The following is an 18,919-nucleotide window of genomic DNA, read 5'->3' as shown; positions in this document are numbered from 1 at the left end:
TAAGGCTTCCCGCCAACTGGAGCTATAGAAAAGAGGCTATGGAACAAACCAGTACCTGCCGTATACCAATGCTGCCAACTGTTGAAGATTTACGAAGGTGGAGGCATTATTTTTCAGTGTACCCTCGTATATTCGGATTCTACGCGAAAAATATGTGTGATTTACTCAGGCTATTGTTTTGCTGTTGTGGTAGATGGCGCTATAATCGAAAAATATCAACTTTGCCTCTTTTTACAACTAAGAAACCATGTATTTGAGTCTACATTGCATTTATGACGCAAATATAAACCTATGTATACTAACAGTTCATACTTAGGGCTCGAAATTTTCTTTAATATTAAAAATTTGACTGAACAGTACAACGTCGTTAGTCATTTCGATGTCTGGTTAGAAACTATGTTTAGCATCATCGAGAAACAACGATATGGATCTAATAGCTTTCTGTTCCCATCAATATGCTTGATATCGGTGAGTCCCCCTGCCTCTCATCAATGGGATGCTCGATTTCTGTGAGTCGCCTTGCCCCTCACCAATGGCTTGCTTTTATTTCTTCGAGTCCGATTGCCTCTCACCAATGGGATGCTTGATTTCTGTGAGTCGCCTTGCCTCTCACCAATGAGATGCTTTATTTCTGTGAGTCGCCTTGCCTCTCACCAATGAGATGCTTCATTTCTGTGAGTCGCCTTGCCTCTCACCAATGAGATGCTTCATTTCTGTGAGTCGCCTTGCCTCTCACCAATGAGATGCTTCATTTCTGTGAGTCGCCTTGCCTCTCACCAATGGCTTGCTTTATTTCTGTGAGTCGCCTTGCCTCTCACCAATGAGATGCTTCATTTCTGTGAGTCGCCTTGCCTCTCACCAATGAGATGCTTCATTTCTGTGAGTCGCCTTGCCTCTCACCAATGAGATGCTTCATTTCTGTGAGTCGCCTTGCCTCTCACCAATGGGATGCTTGATATCTGTGAGTCACCTTGCTACTCACCAATGGGACACTTGATTTCTGTGAGTCACCTTGCCTCTCACCAATGGGATGCTTGATTTCTGTTAGTTCCATTGCTCCTCATCATTGGTGTGCTTCATTTCGGTGAGTCCCCTTGTCTCTTGCATTTGGGGTGCTTGATTTCGATGACATCCCTTGCCTCTCAGCAATGGGTTGCTTGATTACTGAGAGTCCCATTGCCTCTCAGCGATAGGATGCTTTATTTCTGTGAGTTGCCTTGGTTCAAAAATGGTTCAAATGGCTCTGAGCACTATGGGACTTAACATCTATGGTCATCAGTCCCCTAGAATTTAGAACTACTTAAACCTAACTAACCTAAAGACATCACGCAACACCCAGTCATCACGAGGCAGGGGAAATCCCTGACCCCGCCGGGAATCCGGGGGCGGGAAGCGAGAACGCTACCGCACGACCACGAGCTGTGGACGAGTCGCCTTGCTTGATTTCGTTGAGTATCCACGGCAGGAGTGCCTGTCACGGACATTTTACCTTATTACAGCAGGCGTGGTTTGTATGCTGCCGGTAGCTGTGTGGGGGCCGTCATGAGAGTCACGGCTCTTGGATGGAAAGACACTGAAATCATACACCCTGATGGCAGTGCTGGAGGGCGGCCACTAAAATCAAGCATTCTGATAGCTTGGGGACTCACCACAATCAACCCCATAGGGAATAGAAAACTACACTATCATATATGTAGTTTATTTGCCTGAAATTTCAATGTGTACCCATATTATTTGTACTATACAATCACGTTTTCAACCTCATCGTAAATAAAATGTCAAATCAAATGCGTTGGTTTTTAATGGGAAAAAACAAGCACATTTGATATTTGTCGATTGCAGCTTTGTCTACTACGAATAGGAAACAATGGTATGAGTAACCTGTACATATTTCTGACAGACAATCAGAATATCACATAAAAATGGAGGTGGGGAGCCATTGCAAAATACACATCCATGAAGGAAGGGTAGTTACAATTTGGCCAATTGTAGCACAGACAGATGACCCCTCTACTTATGTTAAATTTTCAACTACAACATTTGATTTGTACAATGGCTCGTTTTCTATATAATTAACTGTCTCTAATTGAAACAAATACCCTTTATATACATATACATAGTGAACCAGAACTTTACCAACAAACTTTCAGAGGCTGTTCAGGTGTAGCTTCTGAGTATTTTGGTGCAACAGGCACAGTCTCTGGTTCAAAAATGGCTCTGAGCACTATGGGACTAAACATCTGAGGTGATCAGTCCCCTAGAACTTAGAACTACTTAAACCTAACTAACCTAAGGACATCACACACATCCATGTCCGAGGCAGGATTGGAGCCTGCGACCATAGTGGTCGCGCGGTTCCAGACTGTAGCGCCTAGAACCGCTCGGCAGCCCTGGCCGGCACAGTCTCTGGTGATTGGTTCCATAAAAGTAACTTAATTATGATTTATTCGGTTTGTTACTGCAGTCAACTTTGTTTCTGTGACAGTGCCTTCTCTACAGTGAAGATGCCTGATATACGAAATAATCAAAATGTACAATACATTCTAGAGTAATGCAACACCCCTCAGACGAAATACATACACTTTTATCAACGCGTGTGCAATCTGTTCTGTCAGTGTACAGCGGAACCACGTAACAAACACAGAACCTCTTGATTGGTTCACGGGCGTCGCGTCAGATGACAATGTGAAAGCTGCACCGTATTTCAACGAGACAGCTGCCCGTCATCTTCAGGTGCTAACTGGTGTGTTGGTGCAGTGACTCGCCAGTACTTCCTCTGGCTCGCTAGAAAAGCGCAGGCGCCAAGGGGTGGGACTACAACGTCACTGTAGACAAATCATAGACCACGGCAACATCCAGTGCCCCTGCTGAAGGAACAGCCACGATCTCAGCACGCATGACATGGGCAGAGTGTTGGCGCCCAGTTTAAGTGTCCGGACTCAGTTTAAGTGTCCAGACGATGCCTTAGTGCCGGCGGTGCTGGTTCTCATGTATTGCAGAGTTGAAATCCAGTGTCTCTATTAATCAGGTCGTTACTCAAACGTATTTCGACTGTTTCTTAAATGATGGAGTCCCAGTATGTGGAGGCAGACGAGGGGATCTTTGTCCCTCCATATTTCATGCTATGTCCCGAGTACAGCATCAGCAGACTTTTCTGACTTCTGACTTCTCACCCAGTCCGTTGTGACGTTTGCGTTCAGCGCTTCTACCCTGAACAGTGCGACACGTCTAGCCAATGTATGGGTTTCAAACTGCACACACTAAACCTCGAGTCCGCATCTCGTGGTCGTGCGGTAGCGTTCTCGCTTCCCACGCCCGGGTTCCCGGGTTCGATTCCCGGCGGGGTCAGGGATTTTCTCTGCCTCGTGATGGCTGGGTGTTGTGTGCCGTCGACTGTTTCTTAAATGATGGAGTCCCAGTATGTGGAGGCAGACGAGGGGATCTTTGTCCCTCCATATTTCATGCTATGTCCCGAGTACAGCATCAGCAGACTTTTCTGACTTCTCACCCAGTCCGTTGTGACGTTTGCGTTCAGCGCTTCTACCCTGAACAGTGCGACACGTCTAGCCAATGTATGGGTTTCAAACTGCACACACTAAACCTCGAGCCCGCATCTCGCGGTCGTTCGGTAGCGTTCTCGCTTCCCACGCCCGGGTTCCCGGGTTCGATTCCCGGCGGGGTCAGGGATTTTCTCTGCCTCGTGATGGCTGGGTGTTGTGTGCTGTCCTTAGGTTAGTTAGGTTTAAGTAGTTCTAAGTTCTAGGGGACTGATGACCATAGATGTTAAGTCCCATAGTGCTCAGAGCCATTTGAACCACTAAACCTCGAGAACAGTCGCAAGAAACGGAGAACTGCTCGAGGATGCTTTTTCCACAATATGTTGGTGGCATGCCCTTCGAAATCGGCAGGCTGTTCACAAAAACATTACAATGAAATGCATCTTCTGGCCTCCAATGCGACTACAAACGATGCTGGGGTCTGTTGAAGACAACCTAGGTCTCAGGAGACCACGGCTATACTGGGTGAACGTTAATAAAACCGACAACGCGCAGGGACAGATTCCTGCATGGTAACAGTAGGAAAATCCTACGAACATGTGACCAAAAATGCATCGTTAGATGGCCGTGACGATTGACAGTTCCTCTGACCACGTGCCATGTGTACCTTGTGTGTTGCGGGCTGTGTGGTTGACCCAGTGTACTGAAAGCGCCAGAACGGTCCAGTACTCATGTCAGCAACAACCCGAGATGATATCTGTGTATGGCCTAGCTGATGGAAACGATACGAAGGCAGCAAGGCTATACCAAAACAAATACCCCCACAGTCACCAACATCACACAATATTTCAATCCTGTTTTTGGCGTTTTTGTGAGCATGAGTCCTTTCAGATAGATGTACTGCAGGGAGGAGGCAGACTGTGCGTGCATCAGACTGGAGGACCTCGGTTGAACCCTACTACAGGCTCCAGGCAAATGGCTCGCCAACGTGGTATGTTTATACGTATCCTGCATGACAACCAGTACAATCCCTATCACCTGAAACGACTGCAGGGATTATCACAAGCGGACTTCCCGCTACAAGAAGGATTTTGCGGATGGTTTTAGCACATCAGCATTCTTTACCGACGAACCACTGTACTGCTTACAGTACACTGCCTCAATCGCACACTCTGAAACACACAAGGTACACACGGCACATGGTCGGTTCGTGAGTGACATACAACGTGGCAACGATGCATTTTTGGACACATGTTCGTGGCACATGGTCAGAGGGACTGTCATATGAGAGTGCAATCTACCATTGCAAAGATGCATTTCCAGAAACATGTTAATGTTCATATGACCCTTTTTACTCCACTTCCAGTCCCTGTAGTTTTTATGTTTTTTATTAACATTCTCGGTTATAGGCGCTTCAGTCCGGGACCACGCGGCTGCTACGGTCGCGGATTCGAATCCTGCCTCGGGCATGGATGTGTGTGATGTCCTTAGGTTAGTTAGGTTTAAGTAGTTCTAAGTTCTAGGGGACTGATGACCTCAGATGTTAAGTCCCATAGTGCTCAGAGCCATTTGAACCATTCGAGGAGTTCCGCGTACTACCTCCGCGATAATCCTGGCAACCATTTCTTTGAGGATTTCGACTGGAGTCTCGTAAATTTGGCGCTTCACATGCTTGTAGAAGAAGAAGAAGACAGGAAGAAGAATTCCATTCGTGTCGTGTCTGGTGACCGAGCTGCCACAGGAACAAGATGTCTGCGAAGAAACCACTGTTGTCTGCACAAAGTGTAAAAACTCTCTAAACCAGAGACTGTGGGTTTGATTTGTAAGACACTTCGTAATCCTGATATAGAAGGACTCGTTTGGTGCCAAAGGTTCAACTTCACAAGGCACCACAATACAAGGAGCCGAGTCAGCTGCAGGTCGGCAGTTTTGGGTAATCGTGCATAGAATATGCAGCGAATTGCGCCATTTACTGCACAGTACAGCTATTCAGGTGATCAGATACTGTAGTCTGATTCAAATTACTTGACAGCTGACACTTCACGCGTTGTGGCTGGTTTCCTCCAATCGGAGCACTCAACGTCACGCCCGATCCGTTGGCTGTGGCCAAACTGGCACAACGGTTTGTCAGTTCACTTCGAGTTCCTCGTCTAGCATTATTTCTTGATAAGTTTTCGATTCTGAATCATGGGTCCGCCACTTTTATTTCGTATTTCATCATATGTGATAACCACACCACACACACACACACACACACACACACACACATATATACACCGGGTGATCAAAAAGTCAGTATAAATTTGAAAACTGAATAAATCACGGAGTAATGTAGAGAGGTACAAATTGCCAGACATCCTTGGAATGACATGGGGTTTTATTAGAACCAAAAAAATAGAAAAGTTCAAAAAAATGTCCGAGAGATGGCGCTTCATCTGATCAGAATAGCAACAATTAGCATAACAAAGTAAGCCAAAGCAAAGATGATGTTCTAAACAGGAAATGCTCAATATGTCGACCATCATCTCTCAAAAATAGCTGTACTCGAGGAATAATGTTGTGAACAGCACTGTAAAGCACGTCCGGAGTTATGGTGAGGCATTGGCGTCGGATGTCGTCTTTCAGCATCCCTAGAGATGTCGGTCAATCACGATACACTTGCGACTTCAGGTAACCCCAAAGCCAATAATCGCACGGACTCAGGTCTGCGGACCTGGGAGGCCAAGCATGACGAAAGTGGCGGCTGAGAACACGATCATCACCAAACGACGCAAGAGATCTTTCACGCATCTAGCAATATGGGGTGGAGCGCCATCCTGCATAAACATCGTACGTTCCAGCAGGTGTTTATCAGCCAGGCTGGGGATGATGCGATTCTGTAACATATCGGCGTACCTCTCACCCATCACGGTAGCAGTTACAAAACCAGAATCACGCATTTCCTCGAAGAAAAAAGGCCCAAAAACTTTTTTCTTGTTCTAATAAAACCCCATGTCATTCCAAGCATGTGTGTCAATTTTTACCTCTCTATCTACATTATTCCGTCGTTTATTAAGTTTTCAAATTTATACTGACTTTTTGATCACCCGGTATATACTAATGAAATGCACACGTTTCCTACACAGCCCTAGCTAAACACTACTACCCAAGACGCGATTCAGCGTCATATAAAGATGATCATAACCACAGAGATTGTCTTACATTAGATAAGCTTCGCATGACATTTTGTGAAAGTGAGTTGCGACTGGGTGATCTGAGTGATAACAGTCAAGTATATAACAGCTGGACTCAGTGTTGTAATACAGCGCAATCGTCAATATAATAACCTGCCACGTTGAAGATTGTAGGTTCAAATGTGTTGAATTTTTTTTAATTTCTAAATCCAATCAAAAGAGTTTGATTATCGTTTTTATTCAATTGACTACTTCAAATGTAATTTCTTTTAAGGGGCTCCGGAACGCCCTATACTTGCAATGTTAAAATAACACTTATAAATTACATCTTTCCTCACAAAGTATTTGAGGTAGGAAGTTGAACTTTTTACAGATTATTTATTGGAATATGGGCTACAAAAGATTTTTTTTCAATTGTAATGAAAATTCACAACATTTTTTTCCAATTTTTTTTATATATTCAAAAATATACAGTTTTTTGGAAAAAGGCTGTGTTAAATTATGCAGAAGGTACTGTGTAACATTTACTGAAAGTTTGAAACAAATATGTTTGGAAGATCCTTAGAAAACATGTAATTAGTATGAGAAAATAAAAGTTTTGGGAATCGAGCGACAAAGATTGGATTAACTTTTTAGTGCATTCCGGGTCCATAGGATGGATTATCTTCATCCTCTGCAAACTCCTCCTCCAGCTTCCTCTTGTTCCTCCTCCTGTTTACTCTTGCTTCTATTTCTAGACTCTTTACAGCCCCGTCTGCAGCCCGAAGGCGTTCCTCGTCTAAAGCAAGCATCACTCGTTGTTGTGTTGGTAGATTTTGCTACCATTTTCTTCAGTTGCAGTTACTGCAACACTGTTCGAAAAGGTGGTCATGTATGAACAATTGTCACTTTTCAGTTGTATTTCACTAGCAAGTCATACGTGCTTTATTATGGAGAGTTCCAGACCAACTTCACTACAATGAATACATCTTACACAGTTTGAAAAAATTCCTTTGAGAACCGACATATCAAATATTTCATTCACATCCGATTCGCCCATAAAACATTCATAGTTTTCACTCATTGAACCAAGCTTCTTCTGTGAAGTATTTTCTTTCCCACTTTGACTGCTATGGGCAGGTGTACTTGAGAGGTTAGGTTCACTCACTTGGTTATCGTCTTTACTGTTTACAGTAATAACACATACCTTTGGCTTTCCAACATTTCTCCTTTTCTTAAAAGCCTTCAGAGGATTTCGAATAACTTTACTTTTACTCATTATTATACTTCAACAAAACAGAGACTCAAGAAACAGAATTAATTACGAATATTTTCGAGATAACGACAGAGTAAATAAACATGAAACAATCGACAATCACACCAGCGATATATATTGAACCATCACAGGTTAGCCACAACACATACTTTATCTCACATCACTAAAATGTACCTGATGAACACGGACGTTAATAATAACACCATTTGACAGCAGTTTAACAGCGCCACAGTGGGTCACGTCCATGTAGAACACATTTCAAAAAAAATTTAAAAATAGTTGCAGTCTTCGGAATTGAATAAATTATATATCTATTAAAAGGTAATAGTCTGCAGATTCAGAAAACGCAAAAAAGTAAAAATTGAACTTTTCATGATTTTGAGCCTTTCCGGAGCCCCTTAATTCTAATACTTTGCCACGTGTTTTTCATCATCGTATTAACTTTATTGGTGTGGAATCTGTCTGTGTCGTCTATAATCTGCAAACCAGGCTCCAACCAGGACTGGTCATCGGTTGGTAATGCGGCAGCTCATGTAGCCAGTGTGAGCATAGTTTCAAGTAGACAGTAATAGCGAGAAATTACGATTTGCTTTTAGCACTGAAACTGAACTTTTTCTGTATGGAGTTTGCTTGTAGCGGTTAGCCGCGAACGGGGCTATCCTGATTTTAATTCTGCCGCAGACCAGCACTTTCTCAGAGTCATTACACGTCACGAGGCTGTGGTTGGCTTAGGACACAGTTTTAACGCGTTTCTGACATACCTCGCAGCTGTCACTTCCGACATTGCTCCGCGTTGCACGTTAACTGCATTTTTGAAGTGTTTGGGTGTCACCTATAACAGAGCGGTAGCCGGCGGCTGATATGGCAACACCGTAGTGGCGAGTGAAAGACGTCAACTGTCAAGTAATTTTAAATAGTGTGCTAGCAACACTGATCACACCAGGTGGAAGAGGAGGACAAGCAAGAGGAACGAGGAGGTGATTAGTGATCAACGTCCTGTCGACATCTTGACTCTGAGGTCATTACAGATGGAGTATAAGCTCGGATTTGGGAAGGCTGGAGAATTAAAGCAGCCGCACGCTTTCAAGGGCACCATGTCTGCTTTTGGCTTCAGGGGCTCCGGAAAGGCTCAAAATCATGAAAAGTTCAATTTTTACTTTTTTGCGTTTTCTGAATCTGCGGACTATTACCTTTTAATAGATATATAATTTATTCAATTCCGAAGACTACAACTATTTTTAAATTTTTTTTGAAATGTGTTCTACATGGGCGTGACCCACTGTGGCGCTGTTAAACTGCTGTCAAATGGTGTTATTATTAACGTCCGTGTTCATCAGGTACATTTTAGTGATGTGAGATAAAGTATGTGTTGTGGCTAACCTGTGATGGTTCAATATATATCGCTGGTGTGATTGTCGATTGTTTCATGTTTATTTACTCTGTCGTTATCTCGAAAATATTCGTAATTAATTCTGTTTCTTGAGTCTCTGTTTTGTTGAAGTATAATAATGAGTAAAAGTAAAGTTATTAGAAATCCTCTGAAGGCTTTTAAGAAAAGGAGAAATGTTGGAAAGCCAAAGGTATGTGTTATTACTGTAAACAATAAAGACGATAACCAAGTGAGTGAACCTAACCTCTCAAGTACACCTGCCCATAGCAGTCAAAGTGGGAAAGAAAATACTTCACAGAAGAAGCTTGGTTCAATGAGTGAAAACTATGAATGTTTTATGGGCGAATCGGATGTGAATGAAATATTTGATATGTCGGTTCTCAAAGGAATTTTTTCAAACTGTGTAAGATGTATTCATTGTAGTGAAGTTGGTCTGGAACTCTCCATAATAAAGCACGTAGGACTTGCTAGTGAAATACAACTGAAATGTGATAAGTGTTCATACATGACCACCTTTTGGAACAGTGTTGCACTAACTGCAACTGAAGAAAATGGTAGCAAAATCTACGAACACAACAACGAGCGATGCTTGCTTTAGACAAGGAACGCCTTCGGGCTGCAGACAGGGCTGTAAAGAGTCAAGAAATACAAGCAAGAGTAAACAGGAGGAGGAACAAGAGGAAGCTGGAGGAGGAGTTTGCAGAGGATGAAGATAATCCATCCTATGGACCTGGAATGCACTAAAAAGTTAATCCAATCTTTGTCGCTCGATTCCCAAAACTTTTATTTTCTCATACTAATTACAAGTTTTCTAAGGATCTTCCAAACATATTTGTTTCAAACTTTCAGTAAATGTTACACAGTACCTTCTGCATAATTTAACACAACCTTTTTCCAAAAAACTGTATATTTTTGAATATATAAATAAAAAATTGCAAAAAAAATGTTGTGAATTTTCATTACAATTGAAAAAAAATCATCTTTAATAACTGAACTAAAATTTTGTAAAATCCCTGTGTTAAGTTGTAGCTCATATTCCAATAAATAATCTGTAAAAAGTTCAACTTCCTACCTCAAATACTTTGTGAGGAAAGATGTAATTTATAAGCGTTATTTTAACATTGCAAATATAGGGCGTTCCGGAGCCCCTTAAGCCATTTTGGGAAACCACGTAAATTGCAGGTCAGGACGACTAGATGCAAGTTTGAACCACCATCCTCCTGAATATGAGTGCAGTGTGCTCAACACTAGGCCACTTCGCTCAGTCATGTGGAAGTAGAGTAATAAGTCGTTTTCTTCTCTGAATCATAAAAAATAACACTATGGAAGTGTTTTGGCTGTTTTCAATCGTTTAAAATCACCTCAAACGAAGCGATGACCTGCATAGTGGGACAAACCCAGGAGAACAAGAGAAGTGTACGTGAATCCAGAAGCCATGTTGATTTGAGAACCTTTTGGAGACTAAAATTTTTGGGAAAAACCACAGAGTAGTTGATGATGTGTGGTACTCACGTTCAGGGCAGGGAAGAGATCGCCCAGGGCCTCGAACAGCGGCAGCAACACGAAGCCGATGAAGCTGCACTGCGAGGACGGCTTGGTGATCTTGTCTCGGTCCATGAAGGGCGTCACTGGCAGGCCCTCCAGCTTCTCCGCGTCGCTCTGCTTGAAGAACTCCTGGGGGAGGAGGGAGCAGATTAGTGTTTAACGTCCTGTTGAGTGCCCTTAAGCAATTTGGTGCAACCACAGGAAAGCTAAATCTTGATGGCCAGACGTGGGGTTTGAACCAGCGTCCTACTGAATATGAGTCCAGTGTGCTAACGACTATGCTACCCTACTCGGTAAGAACACATGTGAACAGGTGCCCAATGACTATCACCATTGCAAGTGATACAGATAGAAGTAGTTGTCATGTGGAATAATCCACGCAGTCATCTGGTGTACTTCATGCCGATAGGCAACCCGCCTGGTGTTTTGACGTTAGCTTGCCAGCAGCCATAAAAAGCTTAACAACCAATGAAATTCAGTTGAAGAGAAGCCTAAAGGATTTATTGGTGGCCAACTTCTTCTACTCAATCGATGAATTTCTCAGAAGAACCAACTGATTTTCTGCAAAATTTCAGTGCAGTAATGTGTTCATTGTAAATAAGTGTGTGTGTGTGTGTGTGTGTGTGTGTGTGTGTGTAAGTACACTCTAACTTCTGCACCAGTTCAGTGCAGTAATGTGTTCATTGTAAATAAGTATTTAGTAGTTGTATTACACGTTTATTACTTTATAAATAAATAAATAAATAAACTTTTTTATTTTAAATTCAGTGCATTAGTATTTGTAAAATGATTCTTCCATATAGCGTTCATTAAAAAATGATGACCATTCCACTTGGGACCTGTGGAATGGTACATGTACACTCTAACTTCTGCACCAGTTCAGTGCAGTAATGTGTTCATTGTAAATAAGTATTTAGTAGTTGTATTACACGTTTATTACTTTATAAATAAATAAATAAACTTTTTTATTTTAAATTCAGTGCATTAGTATTTGTAAAATGATTCTTCCATATAGCGTTCATTAAAAAATGACGATCATTCCACTTGGGACCTGTGGAATGGTACATTAGCTTATTTGTTTGAGTTGTAAATATTTGTCATGTATTGTTGTTTTTCTGACATGTTCTACATCCTGGAGGACCTCCTCAGTACAGATCAATTGGAATGAAAGTAAATCTAATCTAATCTAAACCTGACATAGGCAACTTGGAGATTAGTGATCCACCAATGTTAAAGGTTATGTTTTCTTATGACAAATCCTTTATTAGTCAAAATCAAAAAAACTATTTATAATTATTGGTAACTAATTTCGGCTAAAACAGCTAGCAATCTTCAGATCAAATAAGAGAACCATCGCTGCATCTAATCAAGAGGCTTATAGAAGACACATGACCACTGACAAATTTCATACTTGTGCTTAACACCATTTATAGCTCAACATTTTTGTATTCAATGCCGTTAAGCACAAATATGTAAGTTATCGATGACAATGTGACTCCAACTGGCCTGTTGATTAGACACAGTAATGTTTATTGTATTTTTTTCCCCAGAACGTAAGATGTGACAGGTGATTCAGAACCATTTCAATGGATTGCATACCAGCATTCATAACAACAACGTTCACATTGTTAATACTATATAGTTGAAAGCCATTTGTAAAAGATGTATATCATTTTATTTGTAAAAGTTGTACATAATTTTATTTGTAAAAGTTGTACATCATTTTATTTGTAAAAGTTGTACATCATTTTATTTGTAAAAGTTGTACATCATTTTATTTGTAAAAGTTGTACATCATTTTCTTTGTAAAAGTTGTACGACATTTTCAGTATGACTCATAGTGCATAGCCTGGTGTGAGGAAGGTCATTAGATACGTACAACAGTGTTTGTAAAGTTTGATGTGAAAATGGCTAGCTGTTTCAGCAGAACTGTGAAGTTATCAAGGACCATAAATAATTTTTGCAATCTTCACTAATAAAGGATTATTTATAAGGATTTATAACTCTACTATGAAACTAGCTGCCACATTAAAAGTGTCCACCAGGATGCTAGGGTCTTTGCCTTTTGTGGAGAAACATTCCACTGACTGATAAATTCTGGCAAGAGTCACAGCCCAGCCTCACTCCAGGTCCTGTACAGAGGCTGGATAGCTCAGCCGGAAGAACATCTGCCCACAAAAGGCAACTTCCTAGGATCGACACCACTCTGACACATAGTTTTAACTTGCCAGTAAGTTTCATAGTTGTTTCAGCCTAGTAACTCCTATATCTTACAGGACGTATTGACTACAATTAAGCAATCAGCTACAAATCTAGTCACAAAAAAAGAAATAAAAACAATAATGTACTGTTGTCGAACTGCTACTTTCAGAAATATACTTTATGAGCATCACACCCAGGCTCAAAATCCTTCTTCTAAAACAATGGAGAGGACAAGTTCTTTTCATAGTTGGTTCTCCAAAAGATTAATAATTCTGTGTGAATATCATCTAGTCCAGGTGTATTGGTACTGCTGTTCAATAAGAAGCAGTAATGGTACAATAATACATCTGTTCTTACTGATGACAAACATGCAGTACATACACTTGTGCACTCAGGTGACAAAAGTCATGAGATAGACATGTGCACATAAACAGATCGTTGTAATATCCTGTACACAAGGTATAATAGGGCAGTGCATTGACAGAACTGTCATTTGTACTCAGCTGATTCATGTGACAAGGTGTCAGTGTGATTATGGCCGCACAACGGGAATTAACACCTTTTGAACATCAAATGTTAGTTCCAGCTATATGCGTAGGACGTTCCATTTTGTAAACTGTTAGGGAATTCAATATTCCAAGACCCAAAGTGTCACGAGTGTGTCAAGAATAGCAAATTACAGGCACTGCCTCTCACCACAGACAACATCACGGCCGACGGCCTTCTCTTAACGACCGAGAGCAACAGCGTTGTCGGTGCTAACAGACAAGCAACGTTTCTGAAATACCCATGGAAACCAATGTGGTAGTACGACACACATATATGTTAGGACAGTGCGAAGAAATTAGGCGTTAATGGGCTATGGCAGCAGACGACCGACACATGTGCCTTTGCTAACAGCACGACATTGCCTGGAGCACCCCTCCTAGACTCATGACTATGTCGATTGGACCCTAGACGACTGGAAAATCATTGCCTAGTCAGATGTGTCCAGATTTCAGTTGGTAACAGCTGATGGGAGGCTTCGAGCATGGCACAACCCCATGAGGCCATGGACCTAAGTTGTAACAAAGCACTGTGGAAGCTGGTACTGGCTCCATAACAGTGCGGGCTGTGTTTACATGGATGGACTGGGTCCTCTGGTCCAGTTGTACCGATCATTACCTGGAAATGGTTGTGTTCGCCAACTTGGCGACCATTTACAGACATTCATCGACTTCGTGTTGCCAAATAACGATGGAATGTCTGTGGATATCAAAGCACCATGTAATCTCTTCACAATTGTTGGAGGATGGTTTCAAGAACATTCCAGACAAGTCGAGAGAATGATTGGGCCACTCATCGGACATTTATGGGACATATTCGAGAGGTCAGTTCATGCACGACATCCTGCATCAACAACACTGTGGCAGTTGTGGAGGGCTATAGAGGGAGTGTGGCTCAATATTCCTGCAGGAGACTTCCAATGACTTGTTGAGACCATGCCACATCGAGATACTGCACTACTCCAGGCAAAAGGAGGTCCGACACGGTTTTAGGAGGTACCCCATGACTTTCATCACCTCAGTGTATTTCTAAGCGAATATCATCTACTCCAGGTGTCTTATTTGGACTTGCTGCTCAGTAGGAAGTATAAATGCTATAGTAATACATCTGTTCACATTACTTACAAACATGCAGTATGTACAATTGTGCATCCCTAGCATTAATATTCTGAAACAAGGTACAGCTGAAATCCCCCCCTCTCCAACCTTGAGCGATTGGGAAGTTTCTGTATCAACGAACACCACCACTTCTTCTGCCCACAGGTGAAGTTATGTCAAATGGGTGGAACAGAGCACCCAACACTGGCACTGCACAGAGTTGTACATCTCATCCGTACCTGGAGCAGTCGGTCCAGCCACGGCTCGGCGACCTCCATGGGCCGTGCCTCGTTGGAGATGTCCGCCACCTTGATCAGCACCATGCACAGCTGCAACACCACATGACGCACACAATTCACTCCCAGCAAAGTGACGAGTGTACAGAAAACACAATTTCACACATTATATTCAAACACTACACCAGTGTCCTACAAACAGGTTCACTAGGTTTCACAGGTACTGTGGTACACAGCAATGAGAAGTACAGTCAGTAGTGTATATCTCTCAAGAAGTAGCCAACAGATTTCAACCTATTACACAACAATTGCTGTAACTGTTCTAACTGAGCACAGAAAAAATAATCAAATACTTTTTTTTAATAATGCACTATACTCAAGTCTGTTCAACAAAGAAATTAGTTGTGAATTACAAGGCAGTAATTAATAACGTAATGACCAAGGTTATAGGTTGTAAATCTCGGTTCTTGATTAAATTAGCTTCAAAAAGACAGCACAAATTTGTGAACCAGTTACAAAAATTTGGTAATCACTACATTGAATATTGTGTGTTTCATACTTCGTCAAGAAAAATTGTATCAACTATTCTAATGTGTTTTTTGAAGCTATGGAGAAAAGCTGTGTGTTGTGGGGTTCATCAGCATGATCAAACTATTTATATTATGAAAATTACCTTTTCTAAGGGATAGACGGCCTTTTATAGAAATTACTCTTTAGTACACTACTGGCCATTAAAATTGTTACACCAAGAAGAAATGCAGATGATAAATGGGTATTCATTGGACTAATATATTATACTAGAACTGACATGTGATTACATTTTCACGCAATTTGGCAGGATAGATCTTGAGCAATCAGTACCCAGAAAAACCACCTCTGACCGTAATAACGACCTTGATATGCCTGGACATTAAGTCAAACACAGCTTGGATGGCGTGTACAGGTACACCTGCCCATGCAGCTTCAACACGATACCACAGTTCATCAAGAGTAGGGACTGACGTATTGTGACGAGCCAGTTGCTCGGCCACCATTGACCAGACGTTTTCAGTTGGTGAGAGATCTGGAGAATCTGCTGGCCAGGGCAGCAGTCGAATATTTCCTGTATCCAGAAAGGCCAGTACAGGACCTGCAACGTGCGGTCGTGCATTATCCTGCTGAAATGTAGGGTTTCGCAGGGAACGATCAAGGCTTAGAGCCACGGGTCGTAACACATCTGAAATGTAACGTCCACTGTTCAAAGTGCTGTCAACGCGAACAAGAGGTGGCCGAGACGTGTAACCAATGGCACCCCATACCATCACGCCAGGTGATACGCCAGTATGGCGATGACGAATACACGCTTCCAAAGTGCGTTCACCGCGATGTGGCGACCATCGTGATGCTGTAAACAGAACCCGGATTCCTCCGAAAAAATGACGTTTTGCCATTCGTGCACCCAGGTTTGTCGTTGAGTACACCATCGCAGGCGCTCCTGTCTGTGATGCAGCATCAAGGGTAACCGCAGCCACGGTCTCCTAGCTGATAGTTCGTGCTGCTGCAAACGTCGTCGAACTGTTCATGCATATGGTTGTTGTCTTGCAAACGTTCCCATCTGTTGACTCAGGGATCGAGACGTGGCTCCACGATCCGTTACAGCCATGCGGATAAGATGCCTGTCATCTCGACTGCTAGTGATACGAGGCCGTTGGGATCCAGCACGGCGTTCCGTATTACCCTTCTGAACCCACCGATTCCATATTCTGCTAACAGTCACTGGATCTCGATCAACGCGAGCAGCAATGTTGCGATTCGATAAACCGCAATCGCGATAGGCTACAACCCGACCTTTATCAAAGTCGGAAACGTGATGGTACGCATTTCTCCTCCTTACACGAGGCATCACAACAACGTTTCACCAGGCAACGCCGGTCAACTGCTGTTTGTGTATGAGAAATCGGTTGGAAACTTTCCTCATGTCAGCACGTTGTAGGTGTCGCCACCGGCGCCAACCTTGTGTGAATGCTTTGAAAATCTAATCATTTGCATATCACAGAATCTTCTTCCTCTCGGTTTAATTTCGCGTCTGTCGCGCGTCATCTTCATAGTGTACCATTTTTAATGGCCAGTAGTGTAAATTAGACAAAGAAGCAATTTTGGGGAAAGTATCTTTTATTTGAACAGTTTAGATTTAACTGCAGAACTTCGGCGTATTTTGGAAAATCCAAATGTCAGTTTTAACAATTGAACAATTTTGGAAAGAAAATGTAACAGCTGTATGAACAGTTGCGCTTGTTATACGAAAGAAAGAGAAAGTATGACACTCGACAACGATTACCCCAAATATGCAAAAGTAACATTAGTAAATCTCTGTTTAGCGTATTTATTATACGTTGTTATACTCTCTATCTTATTCAAAATCCCGCTATACTTGTTACAAATCCCAAACAAAGAAAATACTGCGTTGTGGAAAATTTTAATTTCGCACCAAATTATTCTCAAATAATACTGCAGTTGAGAAGTGTTTAGGTAGTGTGAGTAGAGAATTAATGAGTGAGCAGCCTTCACTCTTGACCGCAATTTACTGGAAACTTCTTAAGGTAGGGAACTATTCTCTAGAGTTGGAGAGAGAAGGTTACACCTAACCTAAATAGGGCCAAAAACTACCATCATACATCACTCAACTCACTCAGTTGAGTGACCTCCCTAGAATAAAGCAACCATCTACAGCATCCAAGCCAAAGTCACACATTGTGCAAAGTGCAACTCAAGCTCCTGGCACACAAAATCTTCAGAGCCACTGACAGCATTGATCAGCGAGATTGTTACTGTATGCATATAAAACTGTTTAATCACTCTTTTTAATTAAATTTGATATATTTATTTATTAACTAAGTTTGCATGAAGTGTACTCTATGCAGCCACGCAAATGCCACCTATATTCCATACATGAGGGAAGATTAAACAGTGGGTATCTCAGTTGGAAATAAAATTAGAATCTCAGTTGTTTGTGAGGAGATTGTGTTATGGCTCATATGAGAAAGAGGTGCGTATGGCAACATGTGTCAACATTTGACAGTGATAGCGATGCGCCCTATGACGTTGGGATCATACAATAGTAACGGAAATATGGAATCGATGGCACCACGCAGGATCTCCATGGACCCAAGTGCTAGCGCCTAATGGGCAGAGATACTGTTCGTTTTGCTGTGTAAGATCGTACAGTGACGTCACATATCTCGAGTCTGGATGTCGGCTTCTTTGCAATATGGACAGTGTAACAATGTTTGGAACACGGCAGCCTATCAGCACAACGACCTTGGTTGCATTGTTTCTAGATGCAGCACCATAGAGGTATATGGCAATAGTGATGCAACCAATGATAATGCTTGACATATGAATGGTACTACATCGCCTTTTCAGAAGCGTTCTGACTCGGTATATCGCTTATCGATGTGTACAGGCTCTGAGGGGAATGTATGTCGGCATTATTGCTTCCCGATTGCCAAATGCGCCCAGATCCCAGTTTCATGGGTTGCCATTGGCTGCACGACACAATCACCTCTGGTTTGCATAGGCGCCACATTTCTAAAGAGTTCAAAGCGATGGCTGTGACCTGTCATCTGGGTGAAGGAGATAATGGAAGACCTTATTTTGCCCACCCTGTCCTGAGCTATCTCCACACAGAGAGTGTTGGACCGTCGCCCTTGGCTGCATATTCTCCAGATGTCTCACCCACTGAAAGCATCTGGTCACTGATGGCGAGAGGCTGGCTCGCCACCGACTGTCAGCCTCTATGATCAATCAACTGTGTCATAAGACATAATGCAGCACTGAACGACGTATCCGAGTCTGTCACCAAGGCTCAGTTCAACTCGAGGCACCTGTGCGTATCACTATTTATATCCCCTAATCTTCTACACACTTGTTAATTTTTTACTTCTGCTATACCATACAAGCATAATAAGTAGACTCTCGTTATTTCCTATTTGCACTTTT

The 18,919-nt window shown here is 42.2% G+C and overlaps 1 protein-coding gene across 1 annotated transcript in view; it reads right to left on the bottom strand.

The window, feature by feature from the left end:
* LOC126426557 (high affinity cGMP-specific 3',5'-cyclic phosphodiesterase 9A) overlaps positions 1 to 18,919 on the bottom strand; it is a 279,681-nt gene that overhangs the window by 104,913 nt on the left and 155,849 nt on the right. Inside the window, exons 9-10 of the mRNA XM_050088457.1 lie at positions 14,945 to 15,034; positions 10,828 to 10,989 (exon numbers count right to left, since the gene is read on the bottom strand). Coding sequence (XP_049944414.1) covers positions 10,828 to 10,989; positions 14,945 to 15,034 — 252 coding nt within the window. The remainder of the gene's footprint in view (positions 1 to 10,827; positions 10,990 to 14,944; positions 15,035 to 18,919) is intronic.

The sequence above is a fragment of the Schistocerca serialis genome, chromosome 11 (genome assembly GCF_023864345.2).
Source record: "Schistocerca serialis cubense isolate TAMUIC-IGC-003099 chromosome 11, iqSchSeri2.2, whole genome shotgun sequence".
NCBI lineage: Eukaryota > Metazoa > Arthropoda > Insecta > Orthoptera > Acrididae > Schistocerca > Schistocerca serialis.
The sequence above is the reverse complement of the archived record's forward strand: the minus strand, read 5'-3'. Positions and strand labels throughout refer to the sequence as shown.